General features: G+C 41.5%; 1 protein-coding gene and 1 long non-coding RNA gene across 2 annotated transcripts in view; both read right to left on the bottom strand.

Annotated features, from left to right (window-relative positions):
• The window catches only part of LOC116985519 (collagen alpha-6(VI) chain-like), a 211272-nt gene that overhangs the window by 47112 nt on the left and 147105 nt on the right, over positions 1-17055 (bottom strand). The window contains exon 25 of the mRNA XM_033040294.1: positions 8145-8207. Coding sequence (XP_032896185.1) covers positions 8145-8207 — 63 coding nt within the window. The remainder of the gene's footprint in view (positions 1-8144; positions 8208-17055) is intronic.
• Positions 1-17055, bottom strand: part of LOC116970189 — a 28418-nt gene that overhangs the window by 7173 nt on the left and 4190 nt on the right. Inside the window, exons 2-3 of the long non-coding RNA XR_004411051.1 lie at positions 15948-16010; positions 8145-8207 (exon numbers count right to left, since the gene is read on the bottom strand). This is a non-coding gene — a long non-coding RNA (uncharacterized LOC116970189). The remainder of the gene's footprint in view (positions 1-8144; positions 8208-15947; positions 16011-17055) is intronic.

Raw genomic sequence — 17055 nt, 5'->3', positions numbered from 1 at the left:
TTTTTAACCAGTCTGGTTGATGATCTATTTCTTCCAACCAGAAATTCATATTTTTAATGTTAACTGCCCAGAAATAAAACAAAAAATTGGGTAAAACCAAGCCTCCATTTATTTTTGATTTACACAAGTGTCTTTTGTTTATCCTATGATTCTTATAATCCCAGATAAAATCATTAACAATAGAGTCCAATTTTTTTAAAAAGTTTTTTGCCAGATATATCGGAATTGTCTGAAAAAGATATAGTATTTGCGGTAAAAAAATCATTTTTATGGCATTGATTTTGCCTACCATTGAGATAGGAAGTGTTTTCCAGTATTGAATATTCTTATGTAGTTTGTTCAGTAATGGGGGGAAATTTGCTTTAAATAATGATGTATATATCTTAGTTACATAAATACCTAGATATTTAAATTTTTCATTTACTATTTTAAATGGAAATTGTTGTATTGTCTGTTTGTTATGTTCCCTTATTGGCATAATTTCACTTTTATTCCAATTTATTCTGTATCCTGAAAGTGAACCAAATTGGGTTATTAGCTTTAATAAGTTTGGAATACTAATTTCTGGTTTTGTAATGTAAATTAATACATCATCTGCGTATAGAGAAATTTTATTCACTGTGTCCTTTGTGTTATACCCATGTATTTCCGGATGCCCCCTAACTCTTTCTGCCAGTGGCTCAATAGCAAGCGCAAATAATAATGGAGATAATGGGCATCCTTGTCTACAACCTCTAGATAGGCTAAATTTAGGTGACAACCTTTGGTTTGTAAATATTCTAGCCGTGGGATTTGTATATAACAGTTTTATCCATGTACAGAATTTCTCCCCTAGCTGCATATTTTCCATCACCGAAAATAAATAAGGCCATTCGACCTGATCAAATGCTTTTTCAGCGTCAAGTGAAATTATTGCTAGATCTTCATTAATAATTCTCTTAGAATATATAATATTAAATAATCTTCTTAGATTATAATATGAGTATCGTTTCTGAATAAAGCCTGTTTGGTCAGGGTGTATTAATTTATTCATCACTGTACCTAATCTATGCGCTAGTATTTTAGTTAAAATTTTCTGATCTGTATTTAAAAGTGCAATTGCTCTGTATGATCCCGGGTCTTCCAGATCTTTATCAGCTTTAGGAATAAGTGTTATTATTGATTCATTTAACGTGTCTGGAAGTTTCTGTTGAGTATAGATATCCTCATACAGTCTTTGTAAACGTGGGCTAAGCAAACCATAAAATTTTTTATAAAATTCGGAACCTAAACCATCTGGTCCTACTGCTTTACCATTTTTTAAAGAGCCAATAGACTCCTCAATATCCTTTATCGTAATCTCCCTTTCTAATAATTCTCTATCGTTTGAATCTAAACCTTTTAAATTACATTTTATTAAAAAATCTGCTATTCCTTCTGATTGTGCTACGGTTTTAGTTGAATAAAGGTTATGATAGTATTGGAGAAATCTATCATTTATATCCTTGGGCATTTTTAATAATTCTCCTGTCTCTGTTCTAATTTTATGAATTGTTTTTTCCCCTTCCATTTTTCGTAACTGACGTGCTAATAATTTTTGTGGTTTGTCTCCAAATTCAAAATGTAGTTGTTTGGTTTTTTGATAAAGTTTTATTACTTGTTCTGAATACATTTTATTTAATTTATATTTCAATACAGCAATTTTATTATGTTTTAAAGTAGATGGCATTCTCGCATTTTCTATATCTAGTTGCTTGATTTCAATTTCTAATGTTTGTTGCTTAATCCTGTTCTCTTTATTATAAAATGCTTGAGCAGAAATTAATGTACCTCGAACATACGCTTTAAACGTTTCCCACATAAGAGAAGTAGGTGTTTCAGGGTTGTCATTTACCTCAAAAAATATTTGAATCTGTTTAATAATATATTCCTGGCATGATCTTTCGTTCAAAATTTGTGGGTTAAATCTCCAATATGCTTGTTTCTCGGACATTCCATTTAATTTAATCATGAATGTTACAGGTGCGTGATCTGAGATTATAATGTTATGGTATTTTGAATTATAAATAAATGGGATAAACGTAGAGTCAACTAAAAAATAATCTATTCTTGAGTATGTTTTGTGTACTGGTGAGTAAAATGAATATTCCCGTCCCGTTGGGTTTTCTATTCTCCAGATATCCTTAATATTAGTGGTATTAATAAATGAATTTAGAAATACACTTGATTGAGATTTTACTTTTTTTTGCCTTGATGATCTGTCTAAGTATGGATCTAGTGTACAATTGAAGTCTCCTCCAATTATTAATTTATATTGTGTAAATTCAGGAATTTTATTAAATGTTTTATTAAAAAACTTGGGGTTATCAAAATTAGGCCCATAAACATTAAGAAGAATCACTTTTTCTCCATTTAACTCTCCAACTAATATAATATATCTACCATCAATATCCACTATTGTTGAAGAGTTCTTAAAAGGTATTCCTTTACGAATTAGTATTGCAACTCCTCTGGACTTATGGGAAAAGGAGGAATGATATGATTCAGCGATCCACTTAGCTTTAAGTCTATGTTGGGATTCCTTTTTAAGGTGTGTTTCTTGTAGAAATATTATATCTGTTTTGATTAAATTTAGATGCGCCAAAACTTTACCTCTCTTAATTGGTTCATTAATTCCCTTGACATTCCAACTACAAAATGTTATTCCCTGACCCCCTCTTATCATATTAACATCTTGCATATTGTTTCTAAGGTGGTCTATAACCGAGCAGAAGGTACAACACATAGAACCTGACCCTGCTCCCGAACCTCAAATAGATGAATTTGAAATCATATACATCGCTCTTCCGAACACATCTCCTTGTATTAGTCTTATTTTTCCATTCTAACATTAAATTATAAAAATATTTAAAGTGAAAAAAGTGATAGAGTTGGTTAGTATAGGGTGAAAGAGAAAGAACTACATCTACAATTAGTGTAGTTAGTGATAGCCACACTAACGTGGCTAGAATTCTAAAGACTTCCGTAGCCTTTGTAAAAAAAAAATTTCCAGCTCCGTGCCCGAAGAAAAAAAAGATTATTTCTAACATTCAAATAACTTCTTTGGGAGTTACAAACTTATTTACATATCCATATACACACACACACAATATGCACACATATATATATATATATACATATACATATATATACATATATACCCATATGCATACATACACAAACACGTGACCCTGCAGAAAAGTTCAAAAATAGCAAAAATTCCCAACGTTATTATTCTCACATATCATATTAATTTTTTCGCTAAATCTATAATTTTAATTTTAAATCGAAAAATAAAGAGAAAAACCGTTAAACTTTTTTAATGACGTAATCTAATTTACCTCTTGCATATCTTCCTATATAATATAAGTATGTAATTCATTTCTACGTTAATCAAAGACTATTAATTATTAATCATTGTTATCAATCATATACAGTATTAAATTTTTATGAGAAATGTTAATGTTAATAATTTTAGTGGTAATATAGATATTTAATAAGTATTAGTTGTTACATATATAGTTAGGCATGAATATACAGATAATAATATTGATTAATAAACAAAAATACAAAGATCACGGTTTTATCCAATGTCCTCCGTCCATTTCGGTTTCCGAATGTCCTTAAAGCTCTTAAAAGAACTTTAAAGGTCCTTTTAGATCTGGCTTGACTCCTAAGGGGTAATGTAAATTCTTCCGTCTATGGTCGTGTTATTGACTTTTTTGGCATATTCCAGTGCTTTTTCATGGTCTGTAAAAAAGTGCTCCTTGGACTTGTAGAAGATTCTTAGTCTTGCGGGGTAAAACAAACTGTATTTCAGATCAGGTACCTCCTTCAGTATTCTCTTTGTCTCAGTGAACAGCGCTCTTTTCTTGAAGACTTCTGCCGGATAATCTCGATAAATACTGAATCTCGCACCTTCAAAAAGGAGCTGTCCACCTCGAACAATTTTCTTCATTAAATCATCAAATTCATGATCCAATTGTACCTTTACGATAATTTGTCTTGGACGGCCATCATCTTGTATACGACGTCCCTGCGCTCTATGAGCTCGACCGAGTGAAGGTTTGTGATCCAATTTTAAGGCTTTTTGTAGTAGGTCTGCCACAAAATCCCGCGTACCCATTTCCTTCTCACTTCCTTCTTTCACCCCTACAATTCTTAGATTCTTACGTCTTTGACGCCCCTCCAAATCAATACACTTATCATTTAATTTGATCACCATATCGGAGAGGCGTTGATTTTCAATAAGGAGTCGACTTACTGTTTCCACACTTGTCGTCACCGAATTCTCAAGTTCGGTTATCACTGTTCTATGCTGATCAAGTATGTGATAAATGGGGTCCACCTTCGTTTCCACCGAAACAAGCCTGGTTTCCAGCACTTCCATCTGATCCTTGATCTCTTCCTCCCTCGTCTTCTTCCAGATTTCCAGCATTTGTTTAACGGTAGAAAGCATTTCTGCTTTAAAATCTACCTTAAAAGAGTCAAGTTCCTCTTTAAACTTCTCTCCAAACTTCTCTCCAAAAGTTTTCATTTCTGCAGAGAGAAAAATTTTAAGCTCCTCCATTTCAGACTTTTTCGGTTTCGCTTTCTTCGAAGGGTCTTCCTGGGCCGTTGTTGTAACTGAGGTCGAGGCCTCTGTAAGGCCTTCCTCTTCCTTCTGCGGTCTCCCTTTACCGGCTTTTTTTGTCCCACGGGGGGGGGTATGTTGTACCGACGACATATCTTAAAGTCGCGCGCCTGATGACGTCACGCAGGCAGCCGTTCAGATCGCGATCGCTGCAGGTAAGACCCGATTTTCTCCCGTTTTAAATTTCTTCGGCACGGAGCTAGTTGGCGCTGGACTCAAGCCTCCATAGCGCCACCGGAAGTCCCAAATATAAGGAAATATTTGATAGCAAAACCCTGAACAGCAGTGATGTGCAGAGGGATCTTGGGATCTAGGTCCCTGAATGTGGCAGCACCAGTAGATAGAGGGGTAAAGAAGGTGTATATGGTATACTTGCCTGTATTGGCTGGGGCATTGAGAATAGGAATTAGGAAGCCATGATGATGATTTATGGGTCTTTGGGTAGACTTCATTTGGAATATTGGGTGCAGCTCTGGTTGCCCCTTTGGAAGAAGGATATGGAGGCTTTGGAGAGGGGGTAGAAGTGACTTACAAAATGCTGCCTGGATTAGTAGGTATTAGTTACAAGGAAAACATGGACAAATGTGGATTGTTTTCTCTGGAACGGAAGATGCTGAGGGGAGACATGATAGAGGGATATAAAATTATGAGAAGCATTGATAGGTTAGACTGTCAGAACCTTTCTCCCGCAGTGGTATTATTAAAGACTATGCTTTATGGTTGAGGATCAAAATTTGAAGGAGATGTTCGGGACAAGTTATTTTGATCCATTGTGATATGGAGAGTCAGCTTTCACATCACGAATTTTAGGTGTCGGGGGTCTTTGTCCTATTAAGGACAGAGCTTTTGAGATAGACCCTCCCCAATACTTTCCCCTGCAACTGCAGAAGATCTAATAGGTGTCCTTACACCTCTCTTACGTCCATCCACAGACCCCCAGCAGCCCTTCAAGGTGAAACTGAGCACTTCTTCAAGTTTTTAGACCATCCATGTGCATAACTTTATTCCAGCAAAGGTGTTTGAACATTCAGAGGTGTCTTGGAGACTGAAGAAACTGCAGATACTGGCATTTGATGCGAAACACAAAGTGCTGGAGGAAATTATTAGGTCAGACAGCATCTGGGCAGGCATGGAATGGACATGTGCTGTTTCGAGTCGGTACTGTTCTTCAGGAAGGGGGAGTAGCTGGGAAAGAGAGAGGTAAGGACAGGGCAAAGCATGGCAAGTGTTGGGTGAATACAGGTGGGGGGGGAGGGGTATTTGAAAGATGGGTGGAGTAGGTAACAAAGGTTAGAGGTGAAAAGGAGATGATAGGATGTCAGATAAGAAGAGGAGAGAACGAGTGAAATGTAAGGTAGACAAAAATGCTAGTGAAACTCAGCGGGTGCAGCAGCATCTATGGAGCGAAGGAAACAGGCAACGTTTCGGGCCGAAACCCTTCTTCAGCGTGAAATGTAAAGCAGCAGGGAGGAATGTGGGAGGAAGATAATAGGGTAGAGCTGTAGATGTTGTCTACATGGATTTCAGTAATGCATTCGACAAGGTTCCGCATGGTAGGCTGCTCTAGAAGGTTAGATCGCATGGGATCCAAGGAGAGATAACTGAATGGATAGCAAATTGGCTCCATGGAAGGAAGCAGAGGGTGATGGTGGAAGGTTGATTCTCGGACTTGAGGCCTCAGGGTTCTGTGCTGGGCCTGTTACTGTTTGTCATCTACATAATGATTTGCATGAGAACATACAGGGCAAGATTAGCAAGTTTGCTGATGATACAAAAGTTGGTGGTTTTGCAGATAGCAAAGACGGTTGTGAAAGATTGCAGCAGGATCTTGATCGATTGGCCAGGCGGGCTGAGAAATGGTTGATGGAATTTAATACGGAGAAGTGTGAGGTGTTGCATTTTAGGACGTCTAACAAGGGCAGTACCTTCACAGTGAATGGTAGCCTGTGGGGAGTGTTGTAGAGCAGAGGGATTAGGAGTGCAGGTGCATGGTTCCTTGAAGGTCGAGTCGCAAGGTGGTCAAAAAGGCTTTTGGCACATTGGAGTCAGAGTATTGAGTGTAGAAGTTGGGAGGTCATGTTGCAGTTGTATAACACGTTGGTGAGACCACATTTAGTGTATTGTGCTCAGTTCTGGGCACCATTTTATAGGAAAGCTATTGTCAAGCTTGTCTTGCCCAGAGTAGGGGAATCGACGACCAGATGACAGGTTCAAGGTGAAGGGGAAAAGATTTAATAGGAATCTGAGGGGGATCTTTTTCACACAAAGGGTGGTGGGTGTATGGAACAAGCTTCCAGAGGAGGTAGTTGAGGCTGGGTCTATCCCAGCATTTAAGAAACAGTTAGACGGGTAAATGGATAGGACATGTTTGGAGGGATATGGACCAAGTGCAGGCAGGTGGGACCAGTGTAGCTGGGTCATGTTAGCCGGCGTGGGCAAGCTGAAAGGCCTGTTTCCACGCTGTATCACTCTATGACTCTCTATGACTATGAGAGGATAAAGAAAGGATAAAAGGGAAATGCTGAACTTTTGGGGTGGATACAAAGGATGGGAAAGGTGCAGGGTGATGGAGGGATAGGCAGTTTGGGTAATGGTGGGAGAAATGAGAGTGTACTAAAGTGGCGGTGAAGGAAATATGTGGTAGGGGGGTTTGTTACTTGAAGTTGGAGAATTCAATCTTCATACCATCTACCCAGAATATGAACTGCTATTCCTCCAGTATGTATGTGGCCTCACTCTGGCAATGGAGGAGGCCAAGGACAGAAAGGACAGTAAGGGGTGGGAAGGGGAATTTAAATGATTAGCAACCTGGAGATCCAGCAAGCTTTGGCAGGCAGAGTGTACATATTTGGTGAAATGGTTGCCGAGTCTATGCTTGGTCTTGCCAATGGAAGTGAGATAGGAGGTGTAGGAACAGGTGTTACATCTCCTGCAGTTGCAAGGTAAGGCTTTTCACTGTACACATCACAATACACTAAACTGAAGGTACCTGAGGAGTGGGGCAGGTTGAGACTATTCATTCCATTTTCATTTATAGAACCTTGCAGTCTGCAAACTTAATACCAAATCTACATTTCTTGTAGCTTATGGGCAACAACATGTTTTAGGATGTTCTGGGATTGTGAAAGAGTTGCTACAAATGCCAACCTGCCCCTGCCATCTGTCCCTTCCTATCTAGATCGGTCTGATGAGAATGATTTTGTCAGTCTAGTCTACCCTACTCAATAGAATGCAGTTGTGAATTCATATTCTAACTGATGTCATCCCTTTGGGAAATGGAAAAGAAAACCGGAAAAATATCCAACATTAAAAGTTCATGAAATTTAGCTCTGACTTTCAAAGTCAAGCAAGCTTAGTAACTTACCTGTCACTTGATTCTCAGCTGCACTTCCACTTGCTCTCCACAACTTGAAGAGTCAACTTCTTTGCAAAGGACTTTTGGAAGTCCATATTTTTTACTTGGTTCAGTAAGTTATTGATGCAACTGACTCACCTGAACCCCTGTTAATCCTTTCTCTCCTCTTATTCCAGGAGAACCAAAAGCTCCATTAGATCCCTGCAAAATAATACACATGTTGTGGTTCGGGTGGGACAATTTAAAATATTGTAATCAGAAAATGGGTCGTACACCTTTCCTGATTTTGCTGGTATCCAATCTTGTCCAGCAAACATTCCTACATAGAATTAACATGCACAATCGTTATTTTGACTCCTCAGGTCTTCAGTTTACAGATAATGTCAAGAAAATTAATCACAATTTAAATTAAAGAATTTTAAACAAAACTCTGCAATTCCTAATAGGGATGAAGAAATAGGAACTGGGATATTTGAACATGACAGACAGGCTTATGACATTGTTAAAAAATATAAATGCAGGATCTATGAACTTATAAGTGAAATATAAAGATAAAAAAGCATGGAAATTATGCTAAACCTTTAGAAATTAGTGCTTTGGGCTCAGTAAACTATTGTGTCCTCTTCGAGTTACTTTTGTAAACATGTCAAGGCATGAGAGAGAGTACACAAGATTTAAGAAGGAACTGCAGATGCTGGAAAATCGAAGGTACTTCTTCCCACCCTGCTTCCTGTAAGGACTCCATCCCCTACTCCCAATTCCTCCTTCTACGCCGCCCACTCGCAACAAGGGCAGAGTTCCCCTTGTCCTCACCTTTCACCCCACCAGCTGTCACATATAACAAGTAATCCTCCGTCAGTTTCGCCACCTCCAACGTGACCCCACCACTCGCCACATCTTCCCATCTCCCCCCATGTCTGCCTTCCGCAAAGACCGCTCCCTCCATAACTCCCTTGTCAATTCTTCCCTTCCCTCCCGTACCACCCCCTCCCTGGGCACTTTCCCTTGCAACCACAAGAGATGCAACACTTGTCTCTTTACCTCCCCCCTCGACTCCATTCAAGGACCCAAGCAGTCATTCCAGGTGCGACAGAGGTTTACCTGCATCTCCTCCAACCTCATCTATTGCATCAGCTGCTCTAGATGTGAGCAGATCTATATTGGTGAGACCAAACGGAGGTTGGGCGATCGTTTCGCCGAACACCTCCGCTTGGTCCACAATAACCAAGCTGACCTCCCGGTGGCTCTGCACTTCAACTCCTCCTCCCAATCCGTATCCGCCCTCTCTGTCCTGGGTCTCCTCCATGGCCAGAGCGAGCAACACCGGAAATTAGAGGAACAGCACCTCATATTCCGCTTGGGGAGTCTGCATCCTGGGGGCATGAACATTGAATTCTCCCAATTTTGTTAGTCCTTGCTGTCTCCTCCCCTTACTCAGCCCTCCTCCTGTCTCCTCCCATCCCCCAGCCTTCGGGCTCCTCCTTTTTCCTTTCTTCTGCCCGCCCCCCCACCCCCCATCAGTCTGAAGAAGGGTTTTGGCCCGAAACATTGCCTATTTCCTTCGCTCCATAGATGCTACTACACCCGCTGAGTTTCTCCAGCTTTTTGGTGTACACACAAGATTTAAGAGTCTCTATTAGATGCAAAGACTAGAGAAATTGATGTTACTCAGTTTAAATATTGAGGATTCATGGAAGTTATGGAGGTGCTTACAATTATGAGGGCTTTTGAAGAAAGATATGGCAAAATAGTAGTAAAATTAATGTCTGACTGCTTACATTTTTGTAAAGGTGTGATTTTCTGTTTACTCAAACACCAAAAGATGAGCAGGAATTCATCTTAAGGAGCAAGAACAATTTTATCCTGACCCCAAACAATATGGATATAAAGTGATCAACATTCATATCAGTTTTTCATTAGCATTTTTTATGTAAGTACTAATTTGCTGTATTCAATCAGAAAATGCAGGGCAAGAATTGAACTTGGAACCATTTCATAGAATGTAGAATAATACAGCAGAGGAAACGGGCCCTTCGGCCCACAATGTTTGTGCTGAACATGATACAGTTAAATTGATCTCATCTGCTTGTAGATGATCTATATTCCTCTATCCTTGCACTACCATGCAATTATCCAAAAGTCTCTTAAATGCCACTATCGTACCTGCCTCCACCAATACCGCACGGAGTGCATTCCAGACCTCCAACATTCTCCGTAAAAAAACTTGTCCCACATAATTCTATTAAACTTTACCTTTTAGTTATGCCCTCTAGTATTGGATGTTTTCACCCTGGGAAAAATATTATGATTGTCTAAGCCTTTCATCTATATTACTAAATCTCTGATCTTGACCGCTTTTGGCCCACTGTGCTGCGATCTCCGACAGAACGCCGCCACCTACGGCTGTCATTTTTGGCCACCTCGCTCAGAGCCCCCGTCCGCCTTACAGATGCGGAGGATTTTTCCCATCGATGACAAATCAGAGAGATATTAATGTCACCAATATTAAAATCACCATTCTCTCTGCCGCCTCTGCTGGAGGGAGGTGGAGGGACTATACAACCAGGAAGTGGTGTGCCTCACTCAGTCTCTGCAAGATGGATGAAGCCAAGAGTCACGTCTCTCTGAGCTCTGAATAACACTGAACAAATGTCTACACAACTGTGAGTACCCTTAATGTGGTGTGAAAATGAAAATATTGTTTGTTTGAAGTAAAAAGGCACTGCCTGCAAAAGGTTGTTTGGGTGCTTTGGCTTGAAGTTGAAAGGCACTACTTACTTCAAATGGTGGCTTGGGAGCTTTGGCTTGAAGTTGAAAGGCACTACTTACTGCAAATGGTGGCTTAGCTGTTTTGGCTTGAAGTTGAAAGGCACTACTTACTGCAAATGGTGGCTTGGGAGCTTTGGCTTGAAGTTCAAAGGCACTACTTACTGCAAATGGTGGCTTGGGTGTGTTGCTTGAAGTTGAAAGGCACTACTTACTGCACATGGTGGCTTGGGTGCTTTGGCTTGAAGTTGAAAGGCACTACTTACTGCAAATGGTGGCATGGCGTTGAAAGGCACTACTTACTGCAAATGGTGGCTTGGGTGCTTTGGTTTAAAGTTGAAAGGAACTACTTATTGCAAATGGTGGCTTGGGAGCTTTGGCTTGAAGTTTAAAAAAAATCACCATTCTCTCTGCTGCCCCTGCTGGAGGGAGGGGGAGGGACTATAAAACCAGGAAGTGGAGTGCCTCACTCAGTCTCCGCAAGATGGATGAAGCCAAGGGTCACGTCTCTCTGAGCTGTGAATTACACTTAACAAATGTCCACACAACTGTGATTACCCTTAATGTGGTTTGAAAATGAAAATATGGTTTGTTTGAAGTAAAAAGGCACTACATGCAAATGGTTGTTTGGGTGCTTTGGCTTGAAGTTGAAAGGCACTACTTACTGCAAATGGTGGCTTGAGTGCTTTGGCTTGAAGTTGAAAGGCTCTACTTACTGCAAATGGTGGCTTGGGAGCTTTGGCTTGAAGTTGAAATGCATACTTACTGCAAATGGTGGCTTGGGAGCTTTGGCTTGAAGTTGAAAGGCACTACTTACTGCAAATGGTGGCTAGGGAGCTTTGGCTTGAAGTTGAAAGGCACTACTTACTGCAAATGGTGGCTTGGGAGCTTTGGCTTGAAGTTGAAATGCATACTTACTGCAAATGGTGACTCGGATGCTTTGGCTTGAAGTTGAAAAGCACTACTTACTGCAAATGGTGGCTTGGGGGTTTTGCTTGAAGTTGAAAGGCACTACTTACTGCACATGGTGGCTTGGGTGCTTTGGCTTAAAGTTGAAAGGCACTACTTACTGCAAATGGTGGCTTGGGTGCTTTGGCTTGAAGTTGAAAGGCACTACTTACTGCAAATGGTGGCATGAAGTTGAAAGGCACTACTTACTGCAAATGGTGGCTTGGGTGCTTTGGCTTGAAATTGAAATGCACTATTTACTGCAAATGGTGGCTTGGGAGCTTTGGTTTAAAGTTGAAAGGCACTAATTACTGCAAATTGTGGCTTGGGAGCTTTGGCTTGAAGTTTTAAAAAAATCACCATTCTCTCTGCTGCCCCTGCTGGCGAGAGGGGGAGGGACTATAAAACCAGGAAGTGGTGTGCCTCAATCAGTCTCTGCAAGATGAATGAAGCCAAAGTTCACGTCTCTCTGAGCCCTGAATAACACTGAACAAATGTCTACACAACTGTGAGTACCCTTAATGTGGTTTGAAAATGAAAATAAGGTTTGTTTGAAGTAAAAAGGCACTGCCTGCAAATTGTTGTTTGGGTGCTTTGGCTTGAAGTTGAAAGGCACTACTTACTGCAAATGGTGGCTTGGGTGTTTTGCTTGAAGTTGAAAGGCACTACTTACTGCAAATGGTGGCTTGGGAGCTTTGGCTTGGTTGAAAGGCACTACCGCCTGCAAATGGTTGTTTGGGTGCTTTGGCTTGAAGTTGAAAGGCACTACTTGCTGCAAATGGCGGCTTGGGTGCTTTGGCTTGAAGTTAAAAGGCACTACCGCAAATGTACTTACTTCCTGTTTCCACTGTATATTGATTTTAGATAAAATGCTGCCTCTTATGGCTGTGATTTTTGGCCATCTTACTCAATCCCCCCTCCCCTGAGCAGGTGCAGAGAATTCTTCCCATCCAAGAAAAATAAAAGTGTTATTAGTGTTTAAAAAATGTTGAGAATCTCTCTCCTGTCTATCACGTCCTGAAAGCCACACCTTTTCTGGTGGGAGGGGGAGGAGTTATAAAACCCAGAAATGTGGGTGTGGCTCAGTCTCTGCATGATGGGGGGGGGAGAGGTCATGACTCTGTCTGAGCTGTGAGTCAACTGAACACACTGAATGTCTATTGAACTGTGAGTTTGATGTTTTGTGTGGTTTTATGGTGGTTTCACCCTGCATGAAATGGTATGAAGCTGCATTTGAATTTGGTGGCCTTGCATCCTGCTTGAAGTGGTATGAAACTGCACTGAATTTGGTGGCCTTGGATCCAGCTTGAAGTGGTATCAAACTGCACTTGAATTTGGTGGCCTTGCACCCTGCTCATAGTGGTAAGAAACTGCACTTGAATTTGGTGACCTTGCACCCTGCTTGAAATGGTAGGAACATGGATTTGAATTTGGTGGCCTTGCACCCTGCTTGAAATGGAATTTCAAGGAATAGTCATGAGTCAACCGCCCGCCCACCAGCCATGAGTGAGCTGCCAGCAGATCAGGCTTGAGGGACTGATCTGCCACCCCAAGAACCCATACCAGCACTATAGAAAGGCCCCCCACTAGCCACCAATATTGGAATTGGTGGAGAGGTGGAATATTGCGTCGGGGGACCAGCCCTCCCGTGTGAACATGGGACCCAACGGGTCCCACTTAGTCTAGTAGCTTTATATACATCTATCAAGTCTCCTCTGAACCTCTGACATTCCTGAGAAAGCAATCCAAGTCTATCCAATCTCTTCCTATTGCTGAAACCATCTACTCCAGACAGCATTCTGATAAACCTCCTCTGCACAAGCGACCACAATACTACAAATGCAGCTTAACCACATCCTATACAGCTGCATCTTGACTTCCTGGCTCTGATATTCATTGCCCCTAGCAATGAAGACAAACATACCATAAACTTCCTATCCACCCAATTTGTTTGTGCTGCTACATTCAGTGAGCCATGAACTCAGACACCAGGATCCCTCTGCACATCAATGCTGTTAAGGGTCCTGAAATGTTTTAATTTTTTAATTTATTTATTTAAAAAAATTTTTTTTATAAGAAGAGAAAAAGGGAAAAGAGGTTGTAGAAAGTGAAGGATAGGCTAGTGAGCATGGGTGAAAGGCAGATAAAGAAAATAGTGAAGAAAAGAAATAAGTGAAGAGGGAAAGCAGGAGGGAGTTTATTCAATCGCCACAAGGAGATTAATTTTTTATATTCTAGATCGTCTTTCACCCATACCTGAAACTTTTAATTTTCACGATACGGTGGCACCACATGAATCCAAGATAGCAATAAATGGGGACCTACTCATTAAGAATTGGTCTTGTTTGCCTACTAGGAGGAGACTCATTGCTTCCAAATGTGCTGTGTCCAGCATATTACTGATCCACATTTTAAATGTTGGTATATTAGCATTTTTCCAAAATTTAAGTATGAGTTTTTTTGCTATTATTAACCCATAATTGAAGAATGAGTTTTGGTGTGTATTTAATTTGTTCCCATCTCTACTTACTCCAAACAACAATTAACTGTATACTTTCCTTACATTCAAACCCAAAGTGCTGTGCCTTACACTTGCTCAGGTTAAACTCCATCTGCCAATTCTCTGCCCATTTCTGCAGCTGATGTATATCCCGCTGTATCTTCTGACAGCATTCCTCACTGTCGACAACTCCTTCAATTTTGGTGTTGTTAGCAAACCTACTCACCAACCCAATTACATTTATGTCTAGGTCATCAATATATATCACAAACAGCAGAGATATCAGCACAGATCCCTTGCAGAACTGAATACCTTTATTTGTTTGTCATTCAGACCTTTCGGTCTGAACGAAATGCTGTTGCCTGCAGCCATACATGTAATAATAACAAAACACAATAAACACAAATTAACATCCACCACAGTGAGTTCACCAAACACCTCCTCACTGTGATGGAGGCAAAAGTCTTAGAGTTGCTGTCTCTTCCCTCCTCTTCTCCCTCTGCGCCGAGGCGATACCCCACCGGGCGATGGGCCGGGTGGTCGCAGCTGCCCGCAGCTGTTGCAACGGGTGCTCCGGAAAACAGGCACCAGCCAGTGACCTGCGAGCTCCCGACATTGTCCTCCACCGGCCCGCGGCCGAGCCCAGGATCAAGGTCGCCGCCGCCTCAGCCGCCGTAGCACCGTCTCCGCTCCGCACCGGGCCGCCCACAAGGCAGCGTCTCAGCCCCGCACCAGGCTGCCCCCACGGAAGCACCTTCCAGCCGGTAGCCGTGCCGGCCGCACAGCAGTGTCTCAGCTCCGCACCAGGCTGCTCGCTCGGGAGCGCCTTCCAGCCAGTAGCCGCGCCGGCCGCACAGGAGTGTCTCAGCCCCGCACCGTTCGCCCTCACCGGAGCGCCGAGTCGTGCCGCCACCCGGACGTCGCCACAGCTCGAAGACGGCCAGCCTCGCGTTGGTGAGTCCTGGCTGGCTCTACCTCCGGACCCTCGAGGTCGGTCGCAGGTTGGAGGCCGCCAGCTCCGCCATTAGGCCTCAGCGCAGACGGGGGAAGAGAAGGGGAATACGACAAAAAGTCGCATTCCCCCGAAGGGAGAGACAGAAAGCTCTGTTTCACCCTCCCCCCACACACATAACACCACCTAATAACCAAAAAAATTACTAAACTAGACAAAAAAAACCGACATAAAAAGTAAAAACAGACAGACTGCAGGCGAGCCGCAGCTGTATCACAGCGCCGCCACTTCCGGAATTGGTCAAAGTCCTCCAGCCAGAATATCTACCTTCTACCACAACCCTCTGTCCTCCATGAATAAGCCAGTTCTGAATCCATATAACCAACATCGTGAATCTTCGTGATCAGCCTACCATGAGGGACCTTATCAAAAGCCTTACTAAAAATCATGTATACAACAACCACCACCCTACCTTCATCAATCTCCTTTGTCACCTCTTCAAGAAAATTAATCAAGTTAATGGGACAAATGTCAATTTCAATAATAACAGAAACTTAAAATTGTTTAAATATTTTAATTTAAACGTTCCACAGCTATGTCCCTTTTAGGGGCTTCATTTATTAGCAAATAGCATTATAGTAGGGAGATCGATAGTTAATTTACATAGCTAACTATGTCCCTTAAATAGATTTATAATTGTAGGGCATTTACTCAATCTGTTCAAAAAATAAATACTGAGTTTTCAGATGAAATGACATAAAATATTTGGATTCACCTGCGTGCCTTCATATCCAGGGGGGCCCATTGGTCCAGTGACCCCAAATCGTCCCTGGCGATTCTGTAGGAGGAAAGTTTGTATGTTATTGAGAGGATTGAAGAAAATTATCCAAAAAATTGCAAAACATTACAGCACAAGATTTTGCTTCTATATATTATTGCTTGATTTGGGCGACTTCTGAAGTTTGAATTTAACATGCAATTGCCACAAGATAGTTAAATCCATGCTCCTTCTAGCCTGGATATTTTGTATCATCTCCCAACAAGGAACCGGAATGGAAAATTTATAATGACGATTCTTTAACCTGATCTGTTTAGTGTGTCCAGCATTTCAATCTATATTACTAAATCTCTGATCTTGACCGCTTTTGGCCCACTGTGCTGCAATTTCTGACAGAACGCCGCCACCTACGGCCGTCATTTTGGCCACCTCGCTCAGAGCCCCTCTCCACCTTATGGGTGCGGAGGATTTTTCCCATCGATGACAAATCAGCGAGATATTAATGTTTTTTTTTAATTCACCATTCTCTCTGCTGCCCTTGCTGGAGGGAGGTGGAGTGACTATATAACCAGGAAGTGGTGCGCCTCACTCAGTCTCTGCAAGATGGATGAAGCCAAGGGTCACGCCTCTCTGAGCTCTGAATAACACTGAACAAATGTCGACAAACCCGTGAGTACCCTTAATGTGGTTTGAAAATGATAACATGGTTTGTTTGAAGTAAAAAGGTACTGCCTGCAAATGGTTGTTTGGGTGCTTTGACTTGAAGTTGAAAGGCACTACTTACTGCAAATGGTGGCTTGGGTGCTTTGACTTGAAGTTGAAAGGCACTACTTACTGCAAATGGTGGCTTGGGAGCTTTGGTTTAAAGTTGAAAGGCACTACTTACTGCAAATGGTGGCTTGGGAGCTTTGGCTTGAAGTTGAAAGGCACTACTTACTGCAAATGGTGGCTTGGGTGTTTTGGCTTGAAGTTGAAAGGCACTAATAACTGCAAATGGTGGCTTGAGAGCTTTGGCTTGAAGTTGAAAGGCACTACTTACTGCAAATGGTGGCTTGGGTGTTTTGCTTGAAGTTGAAAGGCACTACTTACTGCACATGGTGGCTTG

The sequence above is a fragment of the Amblyraja radiata genome, chromosome 2 (assembly GCF_010909765.2).
Source record: "Amblyraja radiata isolate CabotCenter1 chromosome 2, sAmbRad1.1.pri, whole genome shotgun sequence".
NCBI classification, from domain to species: domain Eukaryota; kingdom Metazoa; phylum Chordata; class Chondrichthyes; order Rajiformes; family Rajidae; genus Amblyraja; species Amblyraja radiata.
This window is presented reverse-complemented; position numbering and strand designations above follow the sequence as displayed.